Source organism: Neovison vison, chromosome 1 (genome assembly GCF_020171115.1).
Source record: "Neovison vison isolate M4711 chromosome 1, ASM_NN_V1, whole genome shotgun sequence".
NCBI lineage: Eukaryota > Metazoa > Chordata > Mammalia > Carnivora > Mustelidae > Neogale > Neogale vison.
Window position 1 is genome coordinate 99,188,455 of NC_058091.1, and position 17,163 is coordinate 99,205,617.

The following is a 17,163-nucleotide window of genomic DNA, read 5'->3' on the forward strand; positions in this document are numbered from 1 at the left end:
AGCAGGCTCCCTGCTGAGCAGAGAGCCCGATGCGGGGCTCGATCCCAGGACCCTGGGATCATGACCTGAGCTGAAGGCAGAGGCTTTAACCCACTGAGCCACCCAGGTGCCCCCTTGCTCTGCCTTCTGATCCACTTACTTCTCTGAGGGGAGGACGACAACCTTCTGGTTGCCAAGATGGGGAGATACGAGTGTATTTTCTTAGCGTGGCAACGTCACCAGGACAGAATACAACACTGCAAAGGAGCATGTAGTTTACGGTGGATCCATTACTGGGCTGATACTCAAAATATTTTAATCACCAGTTCATCCCTAGACTAACAAATGCCACCAAGCACTGCTGTGGGAGGGCCAGCCCTGGTAAGTTTGCATCAGTAGGGTTATCGGCCAGGGTAATAAATCCTGCTGTGGTTTTAGCATCACCAATCCAGTCTTTCCAGTAAGAGATGAACTATTTTGATTCTTATTTATCTGATTTCTAGGTCCTGTTTTTCTTTCTTTCTTTTTTTTTTTTTTTTAGGTCCTCTTTTTAAAATGTGTTCTGGACTTGGAGGGGAAGGGCAAGGATAGGACTATCACCACCAAAACCTTAGCAGTCCTCTGTATTTTTCAGACAGTACCCAAAAACTAAATGCAGTTTCACATGACATTTTTAAGGTGGTAATGACAAATTAGAAGGCACTCAAAAGCTAAGTAAGATCCAGCCTATGCTGGGGACTGTTACGCAGGAAATGGAAGGACAGGGGCCATTCAGGTCATGACTCCATGTGCACATGGTTGGACCTGTACGTTAGACTGTGGCAGGCTGGGGGACGGTGGGGGCAAAAAACGGTCTTTGGCAAAGAAAGTGGCAGAGTTTTGGGAATAAGGTGGGCTCTCATTACTCTAGAGAAGGGGTCAGCAAATTATGGCTGTAGACCTTCTGTTTTGTGAGGAAAGCTTTACTGGAACACAGCCATGACCATTCATACACATATGGTCTGTGTCTGCCTTTGCACGCCACAATGGTATAGTCGAAAGCGGGGCAGAGACCGTATGGACTGCAAAGCCTAAAACACGTACTATCTGGCTTTTTACAGAAAACATTTGCAGACCTCTGGTGTAAACCTAGGAAAGGAAAATAACTAACAGCCAAAAGTGTGGGGAGGGAGGAAGAAAGACAAGTGGAAAAAGCATGTTTGGAAAGCTGGGACCTTTGGGGGACCAGAGAAACCACCACCATGCCTTACTATGTGGGGATCCTTCCTCATGTGAGCTGAGCTACACAATATAACCTTTCTACCTCAATTATGTACATTTATTGGGGTGAGTTCCTAGAAGGTGAAGACTGGATTTTTCTCCAGTCTGTCCAAATCAGCAGTGTATAAACCATGTAACACGCAAGCACAGGTAATCAAAAAAGTTTTAATGATTAATGTTTAGACATTATTTAACAGTGTGGGTATATCCAGATGAGCTAAAGCACACGTTGACAGCACACTATTGAATGTTATAGTTTCTGTATTGAAATATGTAAAGACATTTGCAAACTAGTACCTAGGAAGACATACATTTACAAATATACACATTCTAGATTTGATAAGGTAAATGTAAACAGATGCTGTGACTCCTTCCAAACAGAAAACCCACAAGACTAATAAGAGAACCAATCGGCTCCCTATATAATATGAATGTGCAAAATTAAAGCATGATAAACTGATATTTACATAAATACCAAACCAACAATTAGTTTATACATTGTCGATGACCTTCTAAGATGTGTCATGAGTGGTTCAATGACTGTTTTTTCTCCCCACGAAGAAGGTATTCAGACACTAAATTTCAACACTTTAAAATGACACGCACAATAGTCCTTATCAGTTTGACCACTGCCTCAAGGGTGACAGACACGATTTTATGATAAGCAGTCTCATTTTTAAATAAGCAGTTCTACGCAAATCTTTAGATTCTAAGCAGAAAAGGAAAATTACAGGTACTATTAGATTTACATGAAACAAATTATCTCTACTCAATCTCCCAGTTCTCTTACGTAGTAGCTATCTGTTTAATTTTACCTTAAAATTTTTTTAAGGTCCCCTTTTCCCCCTTTATTCATTTTTATAAGCTAGGCACATTTTAAAAGAAGTTTGTGTCAAAACAGACAGCAGTACAGAAACCAATCCAAATTTGGACCCTGGCAACCAGTTCCCCAATGCTCATCTATGGGATTCTGTCAAATGGTATTCAATGATCTCTTCTGAAAAGTACACACCCTCTCTCTTGCAAGTGGAAAGCAAAGTGGGCACTGTTTCCTGTATAAAAACACTTAGCACTTCAGAAATTTTAAATGTCCTACTCATCCTACATACTTTCTAAAATCTTGAAGACAAAGAATATATATTTAGGTTTCATCAAGACTCCTTTAGAGCCCCCCCCATTTTTTACATTATCAATAGTGGCACTCAAAATAAAAAAATAAGATCTGTTAAAAAGTTAAACTGACCTTCCATTAGATTTGAGCCTGCCTGATTTAAAGCCAATATTACAAAACTGAAGGTGCCGTTTCTGATTTCACATGTACAAGTCACTTGAAATTATGTGTCGCACGCTAGTTTCATAAATTACGGTCTTTGATTTTTTCCTAAACAGAGCTATTAAAAAACGAATAAAAACTTGAAACATATCCTAATTTAAATTAATAAGCTTTGGGCCCTGCTTTTTAAGTTTTAAGGCATGTGTGTTTCTCTACTGTAACAACATTGTACAAATTTACAATCACATGCATGATCTACAGTTAAAAAAAAAAGTTTGGATTACAGTGTTTTTAAATTGTGAATCACAATTCAGCACCTATCATGTTATAACTAATAAGGCAACAGCAGTGTCGTATACTACAATAATACGCCCTCCACAGTCTAGCGCAGGGGTCGGTGAGAGCCCAGAAATGTTAAATCTTATGCCTACGTGTATAATCTGTATACATTTTCAAGGGGTTTTGAACGATGAAGGAGGTCCTACATGAATCACACTGTTGTAGGCCGGACGAGTTACAGCAGCTGTTAACAAGCATCGGGCACAGCTCATGCTGTGCTTACAATCAGACGATGGGTTTTGGAGGCTTCTCAACTCTTCGGCTTCAATCCTTCCGTTGCTTCCTCGGCTTCACATTGTTTTCCAGGGAAGAAAAGCTGTTGGTGTGTCCGTTCACGGCAGCCACGGACCCATTCTGGTGGTCCTTCAGGTGCTCTTTCCTCCGCGAGGCCCCCTTCTTGTAAGTCTGAAATGCATCAGGGCAGATGGGCCATGTGACAGGGTACTCTGCTGGGGGGTGGGGGCGCCCCGCTTTCCTAACTCTAAGCCTAGATTCCTGTTAGGACCCGATGCCACTGAGACGTAAGGTCTGTGGTCAAGCAACCCTGGGAACGTTTTCTGCCACTGGTTTCCATCACTCCTCCCTTCCTGAGGCGTCGCCTGAGGAAGTTCACAGGGGTTTGGGCTGCACTGTAAGGGCTATTCTAGAAATGAAGTAGAAAATTCAAAGTACACTTCCCTTGGCCATGCCCTCTCTGTATCTGGATGGGATTACAGAGTATCGGGGTCACATGGCCACACTGTTTTCCCCCACTCTGTGGTACCTCTCCTATCTCTCCCATCTCTCACCTTCAGGATTTGCTCGGGACTTCAGCGATGGCTTTGGCCCGTATGTACACAATGCTATGCTGCCACAAGCAGTTAGAATAGTGATTTCAGTTTTGCCAGCTCCCAGCCTTCGTCCTCCCTCACATCGATGAATGTCCCCACATGGGTACACCCCCTCATGCGGCAGCTCCCTGGAATGTGCCTCCATGCCCAGGGGAGTGGGATGAAAGGTGGGGGTGGTGCACAAGGATGGCCACGTGGGACGCTCCCAAGGAGCTGCTCAACCCCCCTGGACCTTATTGTTTCCATATCCGTGGCCCCTGCCTTGCCTCCTGACCTTTGGTGCCTGCCTGGAACTGCATGCTGCCCATGGGGGCAGGAACATACCTCACCCAGGCGTAACGGGGAGCCACAAAGCAATCCAGTGGAGGCAATCTGCCCTAACTGGACCCTTCCGTGAGTAAAACTGACCTTCCGTCATGCACTTGGGAATGAATGGAGCCTCCAGACCTGAGCAGTGGAGGTGTGAGGAAACGGGGACAAAAGGGCAGATTTCTGTCTGCAGCTGAGGGCTGTGACGCACATTTCTTTAGACATTTTATGTAGTCCCAGAGTTCAGGGCAGCGGGGCCGCGGGACTGCTGACGGAACTCTCCCGTCACATGCCCGCAGTCGGGTGTGAGCAAAGCAACAACAGAGCTTGCCAAACAGCGCGGCAATCCCACATGAATCCCCGGCTCCTCTGCCGAAGATCTAGAACTCTGGAGGTTTGGGACAGATACCAGCATCTCCTGTGTTGGCAGCAGTCCCCTCCCAAAGGTAGAGGTTGCCCTGTCACTGTGACTGCACCAGAGCCTGCTGTCTGGCACGCAGGAGAGGTTCTTTCTACAGGTTATCCTCCTTAAATGAATAGAGGAGGGTCTTTGCTGAAAAGGCCACAAGTCCCAACTGCCACGGAAGAGCAAGACTTACCTGAATGTAGAAGTTTGTGAAGAGCGTGATCAGAGAGATCATGTATCCAATCTGGAAGTACAGCCATCCAAGAGGGAATGTACACGGCCAGATGACCCCGCAGGTGGTCTGGATGATTGTCAGCACGAACTGCAGCTGGTGGGAGAGGGGACACAGCTGAGCAGTGCAGCCGTGGCGCACTGACAAGGTGCCACGCCAGACGGGCTCACCCAGCACGCCGAGTCCATGGAAGGACACTCATAGGCCTTTCTGGAGGTGAAGTCCCTTCATAGACACTAAGCATACGTTCATGCATAAATTTCTCCTAAATTATATATGTGCCTTTGTCATATACATTCTCCTCCCCTTCCTTCTGCTTAAACCACCTTCTCTAAACTTCGGAGAATAGTTAACAATGCTATATAGTATACAAGGAAGTTGCTAAGAGTAGATCGTAAAAGTTCTTGTCACAAGAAAAAACCCCATAGCTATGCAGCGTGACTGTGGGTGTGAACTGGGTGTTACTGTCCCAATCATTTCACAACCCATACATATACCCTATCAGTACACCACACACCACACACCATACACAACATTACAGGTCTTGTACAGCTCAATGAAGCTGGGGAACAAAGGAAAACCTAATCCCCCCACCCCGCCCCACACACAAACCTTAGGGACCCTGTATAGAGAGATGCCAAGTAATTTTTTCTTGCTTTATATTTTTAAGGGAGAAAGGAAGGGTGTGTGGGCTGTATGTTTAAAGAGAACAGGTGATGTTGCTGTGGGATGTGCAATTCCTATTTCTGTTTTTTAATTTTTTTTAAAAAAATTTTATTTGTTTGACAGAAAGAGATCACAAGTAGTCAGAGAGGCAGGCAGAGAGAGAGAGAGGGGGAAGCAGGCTCCCCGCCGAGCAGAGAGCCCGAAGCGGGGCTCGACTGCAGAGCCCTGGAATCGTGACCCATGCCGAAGGCAGAGGCTTTAACCCACTGAGCCACCCAGGCGCCCCTTTCTCTGTTTTTTTTAAAGATTTATTTGAGGGAGTGTGTGAGAGGAAGAGGGAGAGAGTCCTCAAGCAGACTCCCTGCTGAGGATGCAGCCCAACATAGGGCTGGAGCCCACTGCCCTGAGATGACCACCTGAGCTGAAACCAGGAGCCCGACACTTAACTGACTGCACCGCCCACGTGCCCCAACTCTTCCTATTTCTTACCCATGTACCTCTTTGGTTTGAAGAAGGCTGATCAACAGATTTAAACTTCTACCAAGATATAATGCTAAGTCCAGATTTTTCTGATGAATAAATCTCTTTTTTTCTTTTTTGATGAATAAATCTTGAATGGGAAAGGTTACAATGAGGTGTGGCTACTGGACGGTGACTCTTCAAGAGAACCACCACCACCAGGGGGCAGGGTTCTGCCCACTGGATTTCTGGCCCAGCCCCCAGGGTTTCTCTAGAGAACCTCCTTCCCTCCCCACTTTCTTCTCTTTTTTAAGGTGAGTACTCTAGGTTAAGGAATAACTAGGAGAGGTGCTTAAAATAAATCTAGGCAAACTGGGTGAGTCTTCTACCTCAAAGGGCAGAGCTTAATGGGAGACCAATGTCCGCAGTCTGTTCTTTTCAATTCTGCTTTTGCCAGGCCATGGCTGTGCGGTATAAATCGATCTCCACATCACTTCTCAAGCATAACGAGAAGGTTAAGGAACAATTATCCTTCCTCACAGGTGGGTGAAAAAAATTAACAAGGACTAGAGAGCAGCTGGCAAAGAGGTGATAATGAAATGTCAAACACGTAAGTAGCTCAGACGATCTTCTCAGACTTTTTTTCCCAGACTGCTATTTTTAAATATTGAAAAATCACAATTGACTTGGGAAGACTGGAATCAGCATGGTTCTTTAGAAAAATATGTTGATAAGGCAAGGCTGGGGCTGAAACTTTACACCCCTCAGTCAGCTGGGTTGGGCCTGTTGCCTCAGTGTCCTCATCCATAGAATGGGGATAAGAACATGAACTCAGGGGCGCCTGGGTGGCTCAGTGGGTTAAGCCACTGCCTTCGGCTCAGGTCGTGATCTCAGGGTCCTGGGATCGAATCCCGCATCGGGCTCTCTGCTCAGCAGGGAGCCTGCTTCCCCCTCTCTCTCTGCCTGCCTCTCCATCTACTTGTGATTTCTCTCTGTCAAATAAATAAATAAAATCTTTAAAAAAAAAAAGAACATGAACTCAGGCTACTGGACTAGTCCATGTAAACCTGCTTAATTAGCACGAGTGCCAGACACTCAGAGAATGTCAGTGTTTCACATTAGTGGTAATAGCAATTAGTTCATGAAAGAATTCACAAAGGGAGAGAAACAGGTGTCAAACATACCCTGACAACTCAGGGAAGCTTAGAAAGGATGGTAGGACGTAATTACCAAGTGCCAACAATGGCTGGGTGGGCCCTCAAGGTCCACGTCAGGAAAGAGGCTGTCGTCAGGAAAGAGGCTGTCGTCTGAAGCACAGCAGGTGCCATCCTCGCCAACAAGTGCTTCACAGCACGGGGGCTGAGTGGTCACCGGGCACTGATCTTACCGACACCCTCACTGCCTAATGGCTATAAGCACTTGGGACTCCTGGGTCCTTCGAAAACTCCCAAGAACCCAGGACACAGTGGTCACTTTGGGTTCTGGATTATAATTAGGAAACACACCCAGGCAACATATGCTTTGTATACAAACTAAGGAAAACGGACTGAACTTGAAGTCAGGAAATTAGATTCCTGTCCTCATTCTATAGCCCAACTAGCTGTGTGCCCACAGATATAGTTTCCGCATCAGCTGGAAGTAAGAACATTCTCTGCTCCATGGGCTGCAGGTAGTTTAGTTGGATCAAAGAGAAAAGGTGGGAAAGATACACATTAGATTCTATTAAGTAACAGTGAATAAAGGCAGGGAGAGCGGTCTGTCAGGCAGCAAGTCCTGGAGAGAGGCACTGAGTGACTTACCAGCTGCCCCTGAGTGATGTATTTCTTCCACCAGAGGTACGGGCGCATGGAGGGCACAGACGACAGACCGTAGTATGAGTACATGAGGACATGGATGAAGCTGTTAAGGGTGGCGCCAAAATACGCTGAAAAACGGGGGATTGGGAAGGAGAATGCATCAGTGTTCTACATGGAATAAAATTCCTTTCAAATCCGGAAAACAGACGCGTTCAAATAGGGGCTGGTAAGCAGCATGTGGAGCAGTGCTCAGAACTCCCTTTCCACTGGGGCAGGCCGACTGGGGTGCTTTAAGGCTGGGCTCAGCTGGGGCTGCCAGGCATGCATGTAACACAGGAGTCAGGAGACCACCTCACAGCTTTGTTGCCAGAACCCCAATCAACTCCCAGAGTGAGCTGGTTTTCTTTACGTGCAAGGCGCTTCAGGCTGCTGTGCTGAAGGCCTGGGGAAGGCAGCTGATGGGCAGGAGGTTCAAAGCTGGCTGGCTAGGAAGTTGCTGGAGCTGGAAGAAGCCTTGGCCTCCTTATTATTCCCCAGGGCTGCACTGCTGAGACTACATATTTTTTTCAACAACAATCCAGAGTCCAGTTCCTTAGAGATGAAAGACTCCTCTTTTATCACATACTTTTAATTTCCAGTAGAACCACCAGTTCTTTTTTTAGCCTCTCTGTCCTCCTCCCCCACAGCGGGCAACCCAACAGAGCTCACCAGCTTCCCACGCACAGTCAGAGGTGTACATGGCTAGGGGCTCAGGGAGGGAGTCTCTACTTCTGACTATCACAGTAACTGGCTGGGTGACCTTGGACAAGTCACATCCAGGTCCTAGTTGTTTCTCTTGGGCCCAGTGGGGCTCGTTAAAATCTGCCACCCTGAGAGTTCTTTGAAAATGTAAAGAGACACTGTTCCTATTAGGAAGTTAAATCAGATAATCCAGAGCCATGAAGTGTGACGGTGGGAAAAACACGGGGGGGGGGGGGATGGCGCACTGGAAACCGAGTTCTACCAAACCTTCTACTATGTCAGTTTCCTCCCAAACCACAGGGAGCTGGGTTTGGGGAGTCACCGTTCTAGTTCTAAAATTCTATGACTGTGGGAATCTTGGTGGGCCAGTTAAATCAGGGCAGTGCCATCCTAGGGAAAAAAAAACATGAACAGACCCCAAAGTTCTCAAATTCGCCAGTGCTGGATGGCAGAAATTTTGATCAGGACACCTGTTATAACTCCTAAGCTAAACCTAAAGGAGACAACTTAATCTTTGAAAATTATGAGAGACCTCAGACCATAAGCTTTCTAAAAACAACAGGTATCTGTCTTTGGGGATTTACTTCAAATTTTGGTGCTTGCCATTGAAGATGCTTACTAACATGCTTCAGGCAACAAGGCAGGCTAGTTATATAAGCCTTATGTGCAGACCTCCTCCTGTGCTCTTCAGCTAAAGCTTGTTTCCTCATTAGTCGTGTTCCCTAGGACTCCCTCAGTGGTGTGGTTCCATCTTTCTGGCCTGCCCCTCTCAGTCAAACAACTTCCAAATTTTAAGAAACAAGGACTAGAAATAACCTGGAACAGCTGTCCTCTGTGATAGAGGACACTGTCCCTATTTCCCTGTATGCCCCAGGCTGGGAATTTGGTATTTCCCTCACCTTGCCAAGTCAGCCAGAAAAAGGTTTCGTCAGCTTACTGAGTGTACAGGCCACACAAACTATCATGAATGCAACTGGGACACAAAGTTCCCGTGTTTGACCTAGAAATCCACAGAAATAGCACCTTCACTAAAAGCCTTGGTTTCAATTCAGCCTCTCTGCTCACACCTGTCCCCAGTGCTGTGCACTGCCCCCCACCCCATGTAAGACTTACAGTGGCCACAGGGGACCCAGTTCATCACAAACCACCAGATGTTCAGCATGGTGGCGTGGTGGTAGACGTGCAGGACTGTGATCTGGTGGTTGTTCTTCCGTAAGATGAAGAAGAAGGTGTCCATGAATTCAATGAGCTTGGAAAAATAGTACCACCAGAGGACGCGGATAATCTAAGAGGAAGAGACCATCACGGTGTTTCTGGAATATCACCCCCGACGTGTTTTACTAACATCCCAGACTCCCAGGTTCTCCTGAAGCCTGAGCACCCCCTGGCTCCTAGAGTCCTTCAGAGGCTGGGAGCTCTGGTCATTCTGAGTGCCTCCAACAGAATACTGGGAATGGCGGGGGGGAGCTGGGGGAGGTCTGGAATGATGACAGGGGAAATTTTAAAAGTGCCACGGACATCTTTCAAGACTGACAAAATCCAGAGGATCAAAGTTCAAAAAGCCCTGAAGCCTGTCTATTCCCCCTGGAAAGACCTGCAAAACCATCAGCACAGAAAAACCTCCTGAGTGGTGCTGCTATTCCAGGGACTGGCATGGGGGCAGGGGGCCAGGATATGAAGAAAAGAAGAAAAGGAATCGGAACTTTCCGTGTCAGGTGCCTGCCCAGTTAAATATGCCACACAGTTTTAAGGAAATGAATGCCCATCTGAATTTAAAGCAGCAGTCTTTCATTTAAAACAAAACACTGGGGACACCTGGGTGGCTCAGTCTTAAGTGTCTGCCTTCAGCTCAGGTCATGGTCCCAGGGTCCTAGGATGGAGCCCCACATTGGGCTCCCTGCTCAGTGGGGAGCCTGCTTCTCCCTCTGCCTGCTGTTCCCCTCCTTGTGCTCTCTCTACCAAAACAAAAAAAAACAACAACAACAGAACCCCCTCAGAGTGGAAGTCAGAATCAAACGACCACCCTCAGACAGCACTTTCAGGAATGATTACAGCATTTAAGACCTTATTTTTACGATCCCATTTATATAAATGCTGAAAAATGCATGTAGTTATTTGTCCCCCCCCAAAATGTAAATAACAAATTTTTTTTTAAGATTTTATTTTTAAGTAATCTCTCTACCCAATGTGGGGCTCAAACTCACAACCCCAAGATCAAGAGTCGCATACTCCACCAACTGAGCCCGCCAGGCCCCTCCTCTTCCTGGAAACCATTAATGGGACTTACTTTTATTAAATGAAACATTAGTTTTCCTCTTACACCACTCATGTTCAAATTTTCATGTGGAAATAGGTTTTTAAAAAATGTCAATAGGAATTACCTTGGGCAGTGAGGATATGAGCCATTTTGTCTTTTGCACAATTAAAAACAAAAACAAACTATTTAAAACGGAGAGAGACCTTACCTTCATATCTGCTTCTCCCGCACTGCGAGTGCCTTGACAGAATAAGTTGTAGCTGCTTTCCCATACTCCTGTCACTAACTAAAACGAAAAAAGGAAGAAGTCCATCACCAACAATATCAGAAATCAGAAAAGCCCTACTCACTTAAACTTCATTTGTTTCGGAATCTCTGACAATTGACCTTGGGCTGGCTGAAGCAACTTCAGTCTTTGCTCCTCGGCAAAAATCACGATGTTGGGCAGTGTGAATATCGGAGAGTCTCCGTTTTACAAGGGGTGGACCAGAAGTCACTCCAGGGTGCTGCCTTACTGAGCTGGCCCTCAATTCTCAATGCCCTGGGCTGTCCCAAAGCCCTGACCAAGCTGACAGCAGGCTCAGTCCCGCAAGCAGTCTCAGGGGAGATCACACCTTCACAAATTCAGCCCTTTCCAAACTTGAGCGTTGGTGTACCAGAATTGCCTCAGGGGCATGTAAAAACAGGATAGCTAGGGAGTGTTTCTGATCCAGTAGGCCTGGGGTGGGGTCTAAGAATCCACATTTCTAACAAGTTTCCAGGTGATCCTGATGCTCCTGATCTAGAGATCACACTTCAAGAACCACTGCTGTCAAACCTAGGATAATTTGGCCAGCTTTGCCTTCATTACCTCCTGTTGCTGTGTCATCCACTGGGTCCACAAAGCAGAAATCTGCAGTGTCACAGAAAGGACCCCAGAATCAGGGGACATGCCAGCTCTAGGTTACAGATCTGCATCACCAGCTCTCTTTGGTTTCCTCATTTGTCTACAGTGAGGACACCTGGCCTAGATGAGACTTAAGGACCCACTGTGACAGTCCAGAGGGAAGGTTTAATTTGAACACCTGTGCATGTCCACACTATGTCCTAGACAAACACCTAGGAGGTGCTATTCCTTGTCCATGTAAACCATAGCTTCCTGCTTCCTCCTAAAGCCTACAGTGATCTTGAGTTTCCTGGTGACTTTCTCTCTGGGGGCCAACTAGCACACTATAGATGGGGAGAAATCTGAGGTGGCCTGCCTTGTGCCAGATCTCATCTGGTATCCCACATAAAAAGACTGACCCTGGGTCTCAAAGTGTGTTCCCCAGTCCAGCTGCATTAACATTACATGGGAACTTCTAAGACATGGAAATTCTTGACCCTACCCCAGAATCAAGTCTGGGGGTGGGGCGCCTGGGTGGCTCAGTGGGTTAGGTCTCTGCCTTCCGCTCAAGTCATGATCTCAGGCCCTGATCCTCAGGGGTAATGATCTCATGACCTCAAGGTCCTCTATCAGCAGAGAGCTGCTTCCCCCTTTCTCTCTGCCTCTCTGCCTACCTGTGATTTCTCTGTCAAATAAATAAATAACATCTTTAAAAACAAAAACAAACTCTGGGGGTACACCATCAAGGTAGGGCCTCACAGTCACGATCACAGAGCCTTTGAGAACTGAATACTGTGGTTTACGAAGTGTGGTTCCCAACCCAGCAGCGTCGCAATTGCCCAAGAATCGTTAGAAACAAAAAAATCTCAAGCCCTACCCTAGACCTTCTGAATCAGAAATTTCTGGGTGTGAAGCCCAGTGGCATGGCAACAGGCTGTTTTATAGGTGACTTTGATGCAGCCAAAGCTTGTGAACCACGGGCTGAACGCTGTGGTTCCCACTCTGGTTACATAACAGAACCACCTGGGGAGCTTCTAAACCTGCTACTGCCTGGCCTCTCCCCAGATCATTAAACCAGACTCTTTAGGGGCCTTCACAAAGCTCTCAAGGTACTTCCAACCTGCAACTAGGAGTGGGAACCACAGGTTTCCTGCTGGGTAAGCAGAAAAGGGATTACAAGGGCCTGAAGACAGACGGTTCAACTTCCACCCGATCTGACCTCAGAAATGCCCGAGCGGGTGTGGCCGTTGTACTCTCACTGAAAGCCCTTCTCAGAAACTGCTTTTTCTTCTATTAACTTCCTTTCTGTGGTCTGCCTTCTGGCTTTGTCATCTTCTATACGTAAGAAAGTATTAAGTGTTAACATGGTTTTCAAGACCAAAGACCGGCACAGGGGTTTGGAGGCATCATTTTGTGATGAAGAGTTCTCCTTAGGAAGTAGAAGACCAGACCAGGGAGCCTGGATGAGTTAGGCTGCTGTCCACCGAGGCCCAAGACCTGAGGTGAGCTCGCTAACCTCAGGCCCTTTTTAGGTAAAAAGATGAGGTTGGACTAAATGATCTCTAAAGGTTCTAATTTTCTACAATTTCTACATTTGGACTTTTAATAAACAGATCATAAACTATGCTGTACTTCACTATCTTTGAAAGACCAACAACAGCAGAGTAATTTATCAAAAGGTACATCATCCTTTTGGACAACATTGTGCTCTGAAGTCACAGCAGGTGAAGCACCCCAAATGTAGACGTACCCCGACTTCCAAGAATCGAGATAAAAAGCCTGAAAATAAAGTGTGGTTGGGAGTGGGGTGCTGGCATATGTGCCCTCAGAAGACCTGAGGTGAAGAGAAGAGAGTGTAGTTTCCCCTGCCCTTCCTCCTAACCCATGAGAGAACCAATGAATTATCTTCTGTGGATGAGGGATACATACACAGAACGAATGGTTCTCAAGGGAGTTTTCACCCGACTACTGCAAATGATAAAAAGTAAGGACAACATAGCAAAGTGCTTCATGAAGATATATTTATGCAATTTTTAAAAATTTTTATTTATTTATTTGAAAGACAGAGATCACAAATAGGCAGAGAGAGAGGAAAGGAAGCAGGCTCCCGGCCAAGCAGAGAGCCCGATGCAGGGCTCGATCCCAGCACCCTGGGATCATGACCCAAGCTGAAGGCAGAGGCTTTAACCCAGCGAGCCACCCAGGAGTCCTATATTTATGCAATTTAAAAGATACCTTTATTTAAAACGATAGCCTTACTTGGCAAAATTAAAAACTTATTAACCATGATTATCCTCGCTAGACATGCTTTTTGAAATGTTTTTGAAATGTTAGCATCTTAACAATTTAAAATTCTAGGACCTACCATCACTGTTTTCCAGCTGCTATTTTGGTTTATCGTGTCCGGAGGCAGATGACTACATTCATGAATGCCTGCCTTGGTAGGAAAGGGGACAGGCAAGGAAGCTGAGGGAGAAGAGGGCTAATTCTTCCTTGTATTCCTGTAGGCAACTTGACCTCAAGGGCAGGCACAGACTTAGGAAGGATCTGTTAACTCTAGCAGAAGGGACTAACACATACCTTTCTTTTAAAATGTCTTTCCGAAGGCATCCAGGTTGGATTGCTTTGCTCCTTAAGCTAATTACCTTAAAATTCCACTTGTCCCTCTTCCTATAAATGGGGAAAAAAAGTCTATATCTAAAACACCCAGTATCTCTGGAGGCCAAAGAACTCCAGGTCTGGGGGGCAGTGAAATTCCCCAAAGTGCAGCACCACTTCAGGGCCCCGAGCCCACTGCCCTCTTCTCCTAGGAGAGGCTTCCTGCAGCCCCCAGGGCAACCCACCCTCCTTCATCACTGCCACTCAGCACTTCCACTGGGGGCAGACCTCTAAATTATGTGATTAAAACCCTTCAGTGGAGTTCTTTATAGATCTTGGATATTTGTCTGTAGTGTCAATTGTGAATATCTTCTTCCATTCCGTGGGTTGCCTCTTTGTTTTGTAGACTGTTTCCTTTGCTGTGCAGAAACTTTTGATCTTGATGAAGTCCCAAAAGTTCATTTTCGCTTTTGTTTCCTTTGCCTTTGGAGACATGTCTTGAAAGAAGTTGCTGTAGCCGGTGTCGAAGAGGTTACTGCCTATGTTCTCTTCTAGGATTTTGATAAGATTCCTGCCTCACGTTGAGGTCTTTTATCCATTTCGAGATTATCTTTGTGTATGGTATAAGAGAATGGTCGAGTTTCATTCTTCTACACATAGCTGTCCAATTTTTCCAGCACCACTTATTGAAGAGACTGTCCTTTCCACCAAATATTTTTTTCCTGCTTTGTCGAGAATTATTTGACCATAGAGTTGAGGGATCATATCTGGGCTCTCTACTCTGTTCCCCTAGTCTATGTGTCTGTTTTTGTGCCAGTACTATGCTATCTTGTTGATCACAGCTTTGTAGTAAAGCTTGAAATCAGGCAATATGATGCCTCCAGTTTTTTCTTTTTCAACATTTCCTTAGCAATTCGGAGTCTCTTCTGGTTCTACAAATTTTAGGATTGTTTGTTCCAGCTCTTTGAAAAATGCCGGTCAAATTCAACACACATAAAACAGATAAACATGTCAAAAAATGGGTAGAAGACATGAACAGACACTACCCCAAAGAAGACATACAAATGGCTAACAGACACATGAAAAAGGTTCATCATCATTAGCCATCAGGGAGATTCAAATCAAAACTACATTGAGATACCACCTTACACCAAGGAGAATGTCCAAAATCAACAAGACGGTAAACAACAAGTGTTAGAGAGGATGTGGAGAAAGGGGAACTCTCTTCCACTGTTGATGGGAATGCAAGTTGGTGCAGCCACTTTGGAAAACAGTGTGAAGATTCCTTAAGAAATTAAAAACAGAGCTACCCTATGAGCCTGTAAATGCACTGCTGGGCAATTACCCCAAAGATAGAGATGTAGTGAAAAGAAGGGCCATCTGTACCCCAATTTTCATTGCAGCAATGGCCACAACTGCCAAACTGTGGAAAGAACCAAGATGCCCTTCAATGGACGAATGGATAAGGAAGATGTGGTCCATATACACTATGAAGTATTATGTCTCCATCAGAAAGGATGAATACCCAACTTTTGTAGCAACATGGACGGGACTGGAAGAGATTATGCTGAGTGAAATAAGTCAAGCAGAGAGAGTCAAGTATCATATGGTTTCGCTTATTTGTGGAGCATAAGGAATAACATGGAGGACATGGGGAGATGGAGAGAAGGGAGTTGGGGGAAATCGGAGGGGGATACAAACCATGATAGACCGTGGACTCTGAGGAACTGACGGTTTTGGAGGGAAGGAGAGGGGGAGGTTGGGTGAGGCTGGTGGAAGGTATTGTGGAGGGTACATATTGCATGGATCACTGGGTGTGGTGCATAAACAAAGAATTCTGGAACACTGAAAAAGAATTAAATCAAAAACAAAAAACAAAAAACAAACTCTTCAGTGACTCCCAGTTTCCTTAGAACACAATCCTAAATCCTAGGCACAGCATTCACATTCTTTCCCAGCTCCCTGACCTACAGTCAGAAGGACCCCTTTTGCTCCTCACCCACCCCACAATGGCCAAGGGCAAAGAGCACAGGTTTGGGCACTAGCCAGAAGTACTTTAATTCCTAGCAACCTGCATTTAGCCAGGTGACCTTAGACAAATGTTTGTACCCCTCTCTATACACCTCATTTCTTCACGTAAAGAGGGTAAAAACAGCAGTTGCGCCTCTTTAGGCTGCCGTGAAAGTAAATGAGATGGAGGGAGTGTACAAATGCTTACCCTGCTCAACCTGGTACATAGGATAAACCCAACAAATGCTAGCAGTGACCACTAGCTTATTCTTTTCAACTGGAATGCCATCTACACCCAGGTACCCCCATCTCTAGCTCTTAAAATTCTAACTATCCTTCAAAGTTTGCTTAAAATTCCTTTTTAAAAAAGATTTATTTATTTATTTTAGAGAGAGAAAGAGAGAGAGAGAGAGAGAGGGCAGAGGAAAATAGAGATTCTTAAAGCAGACTCCCTGCTGAGCACGGAGTCCAATATGGGGCGCGATCTCACAACCCTGAGATCACGACCTGAGCCAAAATCAAGAGTTGGATGCTTCACCGAATGCGCCACCCAGGTGCCCCTTAAATCCTCATTTCTTCGTGATTGCTTGCTTGGACCTCCAGTCTGAAGTCTGTCCTCCTTCCTCTAAGCTCACCCTACCACGACTTGTAGTTGTCTGCTCATATGTTCCCTTTTAGCCCTTTGTTAAAGGGTCTGTTTTAAGCTCTGTGGGCAGCTTACATCATTGGGGACTGGGGCTCCCACATGCACAGAACCCAGCACAGGGACCTGCACACAAGAGGAACTGAACAGTTGCTAAAGTAACAACAAAGCATCTGAGGCCCTGCTTTTTGCCTCACCACACCCCACCCCCAAATAGAGGCTCAATATATTACTCATAGCAAAAAAACCAAAAACGAACAACAACAACAAAAAAGTCAAAAACCTACCCCCAAATCAAAAAAGATGTCATTTCTGCTTTGCAAATGGAGAAACTGAAACACAAGAAGGTATTTTAGTGAAACCTTGATTTGACACTATTCATCCGAGTTCTGTTCACAAGATGGAAAAACCGGTCCCCATCAAATTGGGGGAAACGGAGAGTTGAATTCTCACACATCCTCAGCTTCAGAAGGGATAGAATAATATAACAACAAGGACCA

General features: G+C 45.7%; 1 protein-coding gene across 1 annotated transcript in view; it reads right to left on the reverse strand.

The window, feature by feature from the left end:
* Positions 1-1,384: 1,384 nt before the first annotated feature.
* The window catches only part of ELOVL5 (ELOVL fatty acid elongase 5), a 76,084-nt gene continuing 60,305 nt past the window's right edge, over positions 1,385-17,163 (reverse strand). The window contains exons 4-8 of the mRNA XM_044252940.1: positions 10,756-10,833; positions 9,404-9,575; positions 7,553-7,677; positions 4,590-4,724; positions 1,385-3,256 (exon numbers count right to left, since the gene is read on the reverse strand). Coding sequence (XP_044108875.1) covers positions 3,116-3,256; positions 4,590-4,724; positions 7,553-7,677; positions 9,404-9,575; positions 10,756-10,833 — 651 coding nt within the window. The 3' untranslated portion in view covers positions 1,385-3,115. The remainder of the gene's footprint in view (positions 3,257-4,589; positions 4,725-7,552; positions 7,678-9,403; positions 9,576-10,755; positions 10,834-17,163) is intronic.